Below are 11,969 nucleotides of genomic sequence, written 5' to 3' on the forward strand. Positions count from 1 at the left end.
CCGCAGTAACCTACTGGAAATATATAATAATGAGGACTTTATCAGTCGGTTTCGTTTGCCCAAGGAAGCTATACTGAGTCTGACAGATGAATTAGCTGAAGTACTGAGCCCTGCCACTTCAAGAAGCCACAGCATCCCAGCAGTGCTACAGGTTTGCACTGCGTTGAGATTTTATGCAACAGGAACGTTTCTGAATGCTGTTGGTGACACAGTGGGTCTCAGCAAAGCTTCTGTGTCACGGGTGGTATACAGGGTATCAAGGGCACTTTCAAATAAGCTCCCTCAGTTTCCAAACCAACTGGCTGAGCTGAACAGAGTCAAAAGAGGGTTCTTCAGCATAGCAAGATTTCCCAATGTTGTTGGAGCAATTGATGGGACACATGTCAGAATCCAGGCTCCAACAGCTCATGAACATTTGTTTGTGAATAGAAAAGGATATCACAGCCTAAACATTCAGGCTGTTTGTGATTCTGATCTCCGGTTCCTCAACTGTGTGGCGGCTGGCCTGGATCAATTCATGACTCTCGAATTCTTCAAAATTCTCAACTTTTCCGTGCATTTGAGCAAGGCATTATCGATGGGGTCCTGTTGGGGACTCTGGCTACCCTCTAAAACCTTGGCTCCTAACTCCCTTCCTGAATCCTACTACACCTGCACAGAGAAACTACAACGCAGCACACTGTTCAACTCGTAACACTGTAGAGCGGGCATTTGGTGTACTGAAGAGGCGCTTCCATTGTCTACATGGGGAATTGCGAATGGCACCTGACAGAGTGTGTAACATCATCTGTGCGACTGTTGTGCTGCATAACATAGCGAGGTAGGCCTACCTGAAAACAAACAATTTAAATTGCTAGCCATTTTCAATAGGCCTAATTGAATAACTATTTACCACATTCTACAACTATAATCATAATTGTTTACTTCTTAATCATTAGGGATCTCCGGCTACCTGACCCTCAAGGAGAGGATATCAGAGATGACAATCACAATGAACTGGAGGACAGAGAAGATTTAGAGGAGCAGAATGGAACCGGTCGATATGTACGGTCAGATGTATGTTGACAGGATTTTCAATGTCTAAAACAACAACAAAAAATCACATCAAAGTGGGTCACCATGTTGTCTGTCTTTACCTATTAGGCTTAAATGAGTAGCAACCAACTTAATAAATATATATTTATTTTTTGAAGTTTTCTCAAGTGACATACTGTTCATTCAATAAATTAGTACAATAAATTATACAGCGTTTGTGTCTCATTTCATTCATATCAAAATCATCAAGGTTATTAAAAGTACAACATATCTACCGTTCAAACTCTTAACCTGTGTAAAACTAATAAGGCAGATTAGAAGCAGGCCTACTCAACATATTAACTTTTAAAACTGCTTTAAAAAACACAGAAAAGAATTAGCCTAAAATACCTCATTGTCTTATTGGAAGTATTCAAGATATTTACAACTCCAGTGACTGTTTGTGCAAGTCTAATTTTAATTTATCTCTCTGAAGCTGTAAAACTTCAATCTCGAGCAGCAATTTCCTCTCTTCCAGTTCAAGATTTCTGTATTGTTTGTCTAGCACCATTGACATAGTTGTTCCTCTCGACACTGATGTGCAAACCACGGGACCAGCAGCTGTAGCTGATGCTGATCCTGACGCTGACGCTGACTCAGACTCTTTATCTCCCGTCCCTCCCGTCTCTCACCCGGCTCCTCCTCCACTGCCTCGCTTCGGTCCCAAGTCAAAGACAGGGTCACTAAAAATAAGTACAGACATAACATTACCTTACTTGTAGGGTGGGCGATATATCGCATGACATTGTTATGCGCATCTCGTCAGTAAAGCCGGTTCCTTGATCTATTTGCATGCGTTTTTTCTATTTCCACACTTTTTTCTATTTGCACGCGTTTTCTTTTATTTGCATGTGCCTAAAAGAAAGTTTTTTTTTAAACAACTTTTAAGAAATCCTTTATAGTAGGCCTATATCCAAAATTCTGGATATTTATGCAGAATCACAGTTATACTGTAACCAACAGCATAAATCACAAACATAAAGTTCAAATGATGCTTGTCATAATATAACCAACACCATTAGATCACTTTTTGCCGCTCCATCTGAAAGCAGGTGAAGGTGATTTACTACTAATCAAGGAACCGGCTTTACTGACGAGATGCGCATATCAATGTGATGCGATATATCGCCCAGCCCTACTAACTTGCTTCATGAATCGGATTCCTACATTATATAAATTGCAGACTTAGAACATACGTTGTTCACGTTTATTTGCTGGCTAGCAAGCTTACCGGTTCACACAAGCATACATCAACTTGACTTTATTAGCATCAAATCGACGGCAATGAAGCAAAAGTATAAAACAAACTGATTTCTTTAAAACAATCACCCGCAGTTACCTGTATTCTCCTCTTGACTGTCTGGCTCTTCCTCTTGACAAGGCGGGGTGCTGCTGTCAGTGGCTGAGGGAACTCCGCCGGTGACGTCGATGTTGACGCCACACACTCCACTTTCCCGTCCTCCGCTTATCCCCCAGAACATAGGCGACTGTCCACCATAAATAGTCATCACCATTTCAGTGGTGTCCTTAAGTTTCTCTTGGGGTCCTCCTCCCGTTTTTGGATACTTTCTCCTGAATATTTCTTTTTTGGCATCTTGTACCATGTTTTTGTACCTTTTCTGTACGTCTTTAACGCTCCGCTCAACGGTCGGATTAACGCTGTTTACTGTCGTCGCAATCTTTTTCCAAATTAAACACTTTTTTTTATTGCTACATTCTCCGTTAAATTTTCCAAATAAAATGTCCTTGTAAATATTATACTCCTCCAACAAACACATATTTTCCGCTGGTGTAAACTGCACTGAGCGGTTGAATGCACTTACTCGATCCGCCATGTTTTTTGTTTTGAAAAGTGTCTTATTTTACCCAGAATGCATTGCAGTGTAGTACTACTTAAGATAGTCAGAGTCTTAAGTGCTTTGTGCAACGCTCTAATTTAGATGTCTATCTGAAGTCTGACTATCTACTATATCTAAGCCTTAGTCAAAGTCTATCTTTGTGAAACCGGCCACTGATCTCATCTTTACAAGCCACGTCTCTCGCTCTCACAGGCTTAGCTGCGAGCGCTGGCGCGTACACCACCAGCGGCGCGCTCACGCGCTCGCAGCCAAACAACGCGCGCTCACGCGCTCGCAGCCAAGCCTGTGGGCTTTCCATACAAAGTAAAGATAATATTATTAATAATTGTATATTTTATTTATTTTAAAGTAACGATAACATCACAGACATGATGACTGATGAAACGCAAAAGTTCATTTCAAAATGAGCGGGTTATTATCCCAAATGACGTCACACAGACTTAACGGCATTTAACGGTATTTAATTATAGCGACTAGTGGACGGTGGGGAAAAAACCGGAAAACCATTGTTTATGTGAAAAGTAGGGGTACATTTACTGGAAAAGACAGTTAATCAATTTTGTGACAATTAAAAATGTTCATTTAGGTGAAAGCGGCAGTTATTTATCTTATTTATGTGGTTAGAGTAACTTAACGTTAGGGGCCTAACGTTATAGCCTATAACGTTAGGTTATACTAGTATGCTATAATTAGATTTTATTATTTACTTTCTTCAAATTTGTAAGTGTAATACCTTTGTAGGGGGTTCAGTATGTTTTAAAAGTAAAATCAGTTACGTAAAAAGTACTTTACCTCAAAAATGCTGGTAGAATAGGATGTCCACTTACAATGAAAACCGAGGTTCTGTGCGCAGTGGTCACAACCCCTGCTTATATATGCCCGCCATGGACAATGGCACGCAGCACAAATGTATATTTATATTATTATTATTATTTTTTTTAAATGTAGGCTACATTTATATAATGATACCTTATGCTACCTTGTCAAAAAGTGATATACCACAATAATTTAGTAAATATAAGTTATATATAAACTTTTGAATATAAATATGTTAACTAAATTGGCTAGATTTACTGAAATTAATTAACAATTAAAATGAATCGGTGTTGGGTACCTGCCTGGACCGGGATGGGAAATATACATAACATATAATACATATTCAACAACCCATAGGTGGCGATATATGCTATAGTCGTCATAAGCATGCATGCAAGCGAAGAATTCTTAAGGGGAGGAAGGTTGGATCCTAAAGGAAGAAGAGTGGGGTTGACGTGTCGTGTAGGTAGGATCGTTGGTTTGAGCATTTTTGTTTGGCGGATTTGCATAAACTGTACTGTGACTGTACATCATGTCAACTAGTTCAGATGGGGAAGAAATGGATTGGACGATACCCAAAACAGCTGAGATTAAAAGGGCTTTAGAGAGAGGAATAGAGAGAAAAGTTGGTCGAACATAGCGAGACTGGTGAAGGGAATACTGAGCAAAAAACTGAGAGCTGAACATTAATCAGTTTGAGAAACAGAAAACTGATAAGAGGGAGAGTGATCAAGAAAACATATGGAAAGTTATTATTGAGTTTAATCAGGATGGTGGACATTACCACCCGATCAAACTTACCAAGGCGATAGAGAAAGAAATTGGTAAAATTAAATTCAGCTAGGTTTATGAGCAATAAAAGAATACTGATACATGCAAGCAGCAAACAACAGCAAGGAAAAATACTCAAAATGTCCTCACTTCAAGGGGAAAGGATGAAAGCACATATACCAGGAACAATGGCAAAAATGAGAGGAGTCATCTCAGGAGTTCCAATAAGTATGTCAATGGAAGATGTCATAAATGAGATACAGGGAGGTAAAGTGACTGGAGCTACTGCGTCTTATAAGTAAACGAGATGGATCACTAAAGGAAACTCTATCCGTGGTAGTACAATTTGAGAAAACTCTCCCTGAATCAGTACAAATGGGGTACATAAAATATAGAGTGAGAGAGTACATTCCCAAACCAATTCGATGTTACAAATGTCAAAGAATGGGACATACAGCACAGCAATGCAAAGGGAAAATAAGGTGTGCTAGATGTAGTGGTCAACATGAATATGGTAAATGTGAAAAGGATGCTAAAATGAAATGCTGTAACTGTGGAGGGAGCATAGTGCTGCATTTGGTGGTTGTGAAGTTCAAAGAGAAGCCAGAGAAGCCCAGAGGGTTAAGATTCTAAGTAAAGTATCCTATGCAGAAGCATTAAAAACAGTGAGAGAAACAGGATCAAATAAAAGCCCCAGTGGAATTGTTCAAAAAACAGTAATATCAGATAATCAAGAACAAAGGCAGACGCCAGTCCAAACTCAGGTTAAATGTGATCACAAGTGTGAAGTTAATGATGATACATTAGTAGTGAAGAAGGTAAACTTTGTAGCCTTCATTTGTCACACTATCAATGTTGCAGTACAGTTAAAAAAGAAAAGTGACAGAATCAAGGCTATTGTGGAGGTAGCAGAAAGATTACTTGATATAAGAGATGTTAAAGCAGATCAGATACATGAAATGCTGACAGCAACTGGAAATGGGGAACATACACAAGCTGAGGGTTAGAACGCTAGTTATGGTAATCCATATACTACAGTGGAATGCCAGAAGCCTAATAGCAAATGGTCAAGAATTGAAAAAATATATTCATGAATTAGATGTAGTTCCAGATGTGGTATGCGTACAGGAAACATGGTTACTGACCCCAACTAGATTATGTCATACCAGGGTTCAGTTCTGTAAGGTATGATAGGCCTAACAATCAAACAGGGGAGGTTGTGCTACCTTTCTGAAGGATGGGTTGGCATATAGAAAACTCCCTTGTCCTGAGGATATGGAGTGTATAATGGTAGAAATCTGTAGTCCAAAAAAAGAGGAACATATTAAACTGATTAATTTTTATAACCCATGCAAAAAATTAAGTATCGACAGAATAAATGAAATGGCAGGGAATGTATACAGGAAAGAAATATGGTGTGGAGATTTTAATGCGCACAACAGCCTATGGGGTAGTAAAATTACAGATAATAATGGGGAAATAATTGAAGAAATTATGGAAGAAAGATTATTGGTATGCCTTAATAACGGAAAAGGTACAAGAATAGATGTGAATAGGGGCAGTACATCGTGCTTGGATATTACACTGGTGTCAGAAAGTTTGGTAAATAAATGTGATTGGCATGTTAAGGGTGAATCGACCATAGGAAGTGATCATTTCCCAGTTCTCACGACAGTTAATACGAACATTTGTATTCAAGAAGGGACTACAATTAACAGATGGTGTTTTGAGAAAGCAGAATGGGGAAAATTTAGGACATGTTGTGAGAAGTCAGTCAATCGGGTTACATTAGATGGAAACATAGAAGAATGCACAAAGCAAATTACAGAACACATTATTAATGCAGCAAAGTCCAGTATTCCACAAAAAACAACAAAGGGAAGGAACAAAGTGGTACCTTGGTGGAGCGAGGAATGTAGTAGAGCTGTAAAAGAAGCGAAACAAGGCATTAAGAATATTAAAGAGGAATCTGGTACATGAGAATGTTATAGATTATCAAAGGAAAAGGGCTGTGGCACGTAGGATAATTAAAAACAGCAAAAAGAGAAATTGGAGAGAATTCTGTTCCAATATAGGTAGAGGAGTAGAGTTAGGGGATATATGGTCTATGTTCAAGAGAATGAATGGAAAAAGGACGTCGGTTAAAATCCCAGCTTTGATAGATAGAGAGAAGATGGTAGTGACAGATAAAGAAAAGGCAGAAGTGTTAGGTAGGGTATTTGTGGCAGTACACAGTTGTAATCACCTGAGTGAAATCCATAAGCAGCAGAAAGAACTTGCACTTAGAGAGAACAAGGAAGTGAAGATGAAAAGGGAGGATGGGGTGTCAACGCTAGATATGGATTTTACAATGTCGGAACTCAACATAGCTTTGATAGGCACTGGATATACAGCTCCTGGGCAAGATCAATTGTGTTATGCCATGTTCGGCAGATACCAGTTGAATCATCCAAATTAGTATTAAGACTTTTAATAAGATATGGAGGGAAGGAATACTGCCGCATAGTTGGAAAAAGTGCAGTAATATTACCATTTAATAAGCCTGGTAAGGATCCAGCTAACCCTGACAACTATAGGCCTATAGCTTTGACATCACATTTATGTAAATGGATGGAGAGGATAATAGTTCGTAGATTATCACATATATTGGAACAGAGAGGATTGCTGACAAATATACAAAGTGGATTTCGGAAAGGACGATCTACAATAGATGCATTAGTTAGAGTAAGTAATGATGTGGAAAAGGCATTGAAAATGAAAGAACTAATGACAATAGTGTATTTTGACATAGAAAAGGCATTTGATACCATGTGGAGGGAAGGACTGCTTATTAAATTAAATAGAATGGGTATTGGAGGAAGGTTATATAATTGGATTATGGACTTTTTAACAGGTAGGAAAATTAAAGTTAAGGTTGGATCGGAGATGTCAATGGAATTGGATGTAGATAATGGTATTCCCCAGGGGAGTGCAATTAGTCCAATACTATTTAACATAATGATAAATGATATTTTTTCAAACTTTGATGGATGTATCAAATCTGCACTATATGCTGGATGATGGTGCCATTTGGATGAGAGGAAGGAATGTGCCATATGTATTAGGAAATATAAGGAAAGCAATTAATAAAGTAGAGATGTGGTCATATAAGTGGGGGTTTAAGATGTCGACGAGCAAATCTTGTTATATGATGATCACAAAGATGCGTAAGCAATATGCTGACAAGTTAACATTATATGAACAACAAATGGTGAAAGTAAATGAATTCAAATATTTGGGTCTATGGTTTGATAATAGGTGTACATGGAAAATACACATTAAGCATTTAGAAACTAAATGCAAAAAAGTTATAAATCTTCTGAGAGCTGTGGCTGGATGTGACTGGGGTGCAGATAGACAGTCTTTAATTAACATCTATAGGGCATGCATGAGGTCAGCAATTGATTATGGTTGTGTAGTTTATGGAGCAGCGGCAAAAACAACATTGGAAAAAATTAAAAGATTACAGTACAGAGCATTACGTGTATGTATCGGTGCTGTTAAGACAACCCCACTAATGCTATACTAATAGAAGCAGAAGAGATACCATTGGAGTTAAGAAGAGAGAAACTTGCGATGACATATTGGATCAGACTTAAAGGAAGTGGGAATGACAACCCAACCAAAGATACAATTCAGGAATGTTGGGAGTATGCAAAATATCGGGGTTTGGGTTTGGATGGACAAGGGAAGAAAAGAGTGAGGGAATATGAAATGGAAGCCTTAGATTTCACCACGGCCAATCCAGTAAGTAATATACCACCATGGCTTTTCCCAGAAGTAAAGATTGATGTTAATATCATGGAAAAGAAAAGAGAATGGAGAATGGAGGAAGTGGAATTAATACAAGCAATTACATGAGAAACAGTTATTTTGATTATTTAAAGATTTATACAGACGGAGCCAAGAATAAACAGGAATGTGTGGGAGTTGGTATTCATATTCCAGATTTTAAAATAAAATTATCCAAAAGACTAACTGACCGGTTATCTGTATATACAGCAGAAATAGTAGCAGTCATTATTGCATTACAGTGGGTTGAAGAGGTTAGACCAGACAGGGTGGTAATATGCACAGACTCTTTAGCTATCATAAAAAGTATTCAGTCAATGATATCGGTCAGAGAAGATCTACTAATAGAACTCTATCACAGTTTGTTAAGATTGCATTGGGGTGGTATAGATGTTCAGTTTTGTTGGGTACCAGCACATGAGGGGATAAAAGGGAATGAGATTGCAGATAAACTGGCAAAAGAGGCATTACTAAAGGTAATAACAGTTACAATTCCATTAGGGAAAGGTGAAGGAAAAGCGGTGGTTAAGAGGAAAGGACTTGAAATATGGCAGAAATGGTGGGAAGAAGATAGGAAAGGAAGGAAATATTATAAATTACAAAAATCTGTCAGTATTAAAAATGACATGGAAAAAATCAGGAGAGAGGAAATTATAATGACAAGGCTAAGGGTGGATCACACAGGGCTAAATGGCACTTTATTTTTAATGGGAAAAAGGCAAAGTGAGAAATGTGAGAACTGTGGTGTTAAAGAAGATGCTGAACACATAATATTGTACTGTACATTGAATGAGGTGGAAAGACGGGTATTTAAAGATAAGGTCCAGCAGACAGGGCGGGAGTGGAATCTGGTAGGGATTCTGGGATCAGAAGGAGAGAGAGAGGATATAAGAATTACCAGGGAGGCACTATTTAAATTTTTAAAAGACACAAGGTTGTGGAATAGAATTTAACTAATTATTAAGTGACATGATGATACACACTCCAGTACAGTAGGTGGCGGTATGCACCTAAAAGTTGTTTGCAATCCGCCAGTAAAGAAGAAGAAGAAGAAGAAGAAGAATTCTTAACTTAATTTGGTTAACCAGCTACACGCGAGTTTACTCTATCAACGCGTGGCAGCCGTTATGGTGGAAGCATTCGGCTTTGATGTGCAAATGTTTGAGAAGTAAGTAGAATGATATGGAATAATATGTGGAAATGTATGTTTTTTTCATAGTGTGATAATTTGTGGGATTGTGAGCGCTTTGCCAGAGCTGTCTAACGCGTTTTGCACGCGGCCCTGTTAAAGGAGCTTTAACAATTTTAAAATGCAGTGATGAAATCTATCTTATAGAATTTAAAGTAAATCAAACATGTAAGAGAAGTGCAAGGTGCATCATATGTTAATTAGTTGTGAATGAAACCGTTTTGCATACAAAAATAACGTACAGGAATCCTGCAGTTTTTTTTTTGGAAGATATTGTTTTATTTATGCATTGACAATATGTGCAGGAAATTTCTACAGGTTTTAGAATGAAACATGCAGGGACAGGCAAAGCAAGTTTATTAATATAGCACATTTCATACACAATGGTAATTCAAAGTGCTTTACATAGAAGAAATTAAAATAATCAAAAGAAATAAGAATAATTAAAGTACGAACAGTGGCACGGTGCCCATTCAGTAAATGCACAGCTAAACAGATGTGTTTTGAGTCTGGATTTGACTGTGACTACTGTAATGGCACATCTGGGCCCGTATTCATAACAATTATAATTGCAAAGAGTAGCTATAGTGACAAAATCCTAAGAAAGTTTTTAGAAATGTGGGTGTTTACTCTTAAAATTAAATAAAAATCCTAGTAAAGTAATTCAGAAAGAGGTTAAAAGAGGTCTTAAGGTCAAAATTGTTAGGAGTAAGGACTTTTAAGAGGCTTAAGAGTTTTTTTTAACAGGAGAAAATGACAAAGACACAGAGGGAGAAGAAATGTTTTGCACACAATGGATGACAGTGAGTTGATAAGACGCTATAAATTAGATCTAAATGTAACTGGGAGCCAGTGTAAAGATCTGAGGACTGGTGTGATATGTTCATATTTTCTGGTTCCTCAATATGGCAGCAGCGTTCTGTATGAGCTGCAACTGTTTTATGGTCTTTTGGGGAAGTGTTGTATTTCTATTCCACTGTAATACCTAGATACACAAGTGTGTTTCCTCTATATGCATTAAACGGAGGCGTAGTTGAATAGGGCATATACGTACATACTCAGTCCAACACACACACACACACACAGTGTGTGCGCACAACAGATAAACAGGATATCTGACAAGGAAGAGCAGAAAGGTTTTACTTAATTTCTTTACCAGAGGCAGATGAAATACAATATAATGATACCTTGCGCTATTTTACTAAATTACAAACAAATATATTTTACCCTGTGGTGCTCCTCATTTGTGTTCTTCATGACCGGACACCTGAAAATGAAACTTAAGCAAAATCAATGTAATATACTTTAGTTCAATAATAGTTTTGTTTTGTATTTTGAGAGCATTTTACATCAATTCATATTTATGAAATAATTATGGTCCATTTTTGCCATTGAAAATAATAATAATTTTTTTTTAAATCTAATTTCATTTTTCAATTATTGCAGTATTTCAGATTAACATAGACCTTTAAGACCTTTAATAGGGCCTTTTAAATCCATTGTTTTTGAAGGCAGACTAGCGCCACCTGTTGAGAGAAAATAAAATAAAACATGTAATTTCATGGTGTAACCACTAGATCCCGTGCATACCATTCCGATGAAGCTATGTTTTAAAAAAATTCAAAATACAAAACTTTTCGGTCAAAAGTGACCGAAGACCACCAGGGGTAATGTGGTCTTTCATTCACTGCAATACAAGTTTACAAGTATGACGTCCTGCTTTTGAGAAACCTGGAAATGTGAAGTCAAAATACTGGCAAAGTGGGACAATGGGTAAAGTGGGTAAAGTGGGACAGTTAAGCTTCTTAATTTCTATCTTTACATGTAAATTATTCCATTACTAAAAATCAACATTGAGCTCATCATAAGCAAGTATGTGATAAAAAAAAAATAGGTTATATGGCTATGACATCACTTCCGAGGGTGTGGCACATCATATTCAACAACCTTACAGTGAACCGTGATGGTAAAGTAAAATGACATAGCATTCTGAGGTGAATAATGTTAAGATTATAAAAATTAAAACACTCATGGATCATTTGTAATTGTTATATATTTTGTTATAGGATGTAATGGTGAATCGGATCTTTTAAAAATCACATTCATATGAATCTTTTTGTCTCTAACCTACAACTGGGTTATATTGGTCACATGGTATACATTGGCTGCCAGTGTATAAAGAGCAAACTAGCACAGGTCAGTTCTTTTCACTTTTCAGTGTCCCCTCATAAATGTACATCTCTTAGAAAATTACAACCTTAGTGATACTAATGTTGTGTTTTCTTTTTAAACACCTAGGCAGGTTTGATGCATGTAGTCAATTGGAAATTGCTTTATCCACTGGAAGCCTCAATGGTGCAAAGTGAGGTTATCCACCACTAGGTCGGTCCAACACCTATGTGTCCTTCTGTGTGCATTTACCACAACAA

General features: G+C 37.5%; 1 protein-coding gene across 1 annotated transcript; it reads right to left on the minus strand.

Annotated features, from left to right (window-relative positions):
* Positions 1–1,575: 1,575 nt before the first annotated feature.
* LOC127642006 (uncharacterized) lies at positions 1,576–3,015 on the minus strand. The gene is made up of 2 exons (XM_052124767.1): positions 2,414–3,015; positions 1,576–1,757 (listed from the first exon to the last, which is right to left on the minus strand). The coding sequence occupies exons 1-2, from the start codon at positions 2,907–2,909 to the stop codon at positions 1,576–1,578; spliced, it is 678 nt and encodes a 225-aa protein (XP_051980727.1). The 5' UTR covers positions 2,910–3,015.
* Between the last annotated feature and the right edge of the window lie 8,954 nt (positions 3,016–11,969).

Source organism: Xyrauchen texanus, unplaced genomic scaffold, assembly GCF_025860055.1.
Source record: "Xyrauchen texanus isolate HMW12.3.18 unplaced genomic scaffold, RBS_HiC_50CHRs HiC_scaffold_269, whole genome shotgun sequence".
NCBI lineage: Eukaryota > Metazoa > Chordata > Actinopteri > Cypriniformes > Catostomidae > Xyrauchen > Xyrauchen texanus.

Excerpts from the sequence above, each read along its gene's own strand:
- LOC127642006 (XM_052124767.1), bottom strand. The coding sequence starts at position 2,909 with ATGGCGGATCGAGTAAGTGCATTCAACCGCTCAGTGCAGTTTACACCA. Across the intron at positions 1,758-2,413 it reads CAGTCAAGAGGAGAATACAG|TGACCCTGTCTTTGACTTGG; the intron begins GTAACTGCGGGT and ends ACTTATTTTTAG.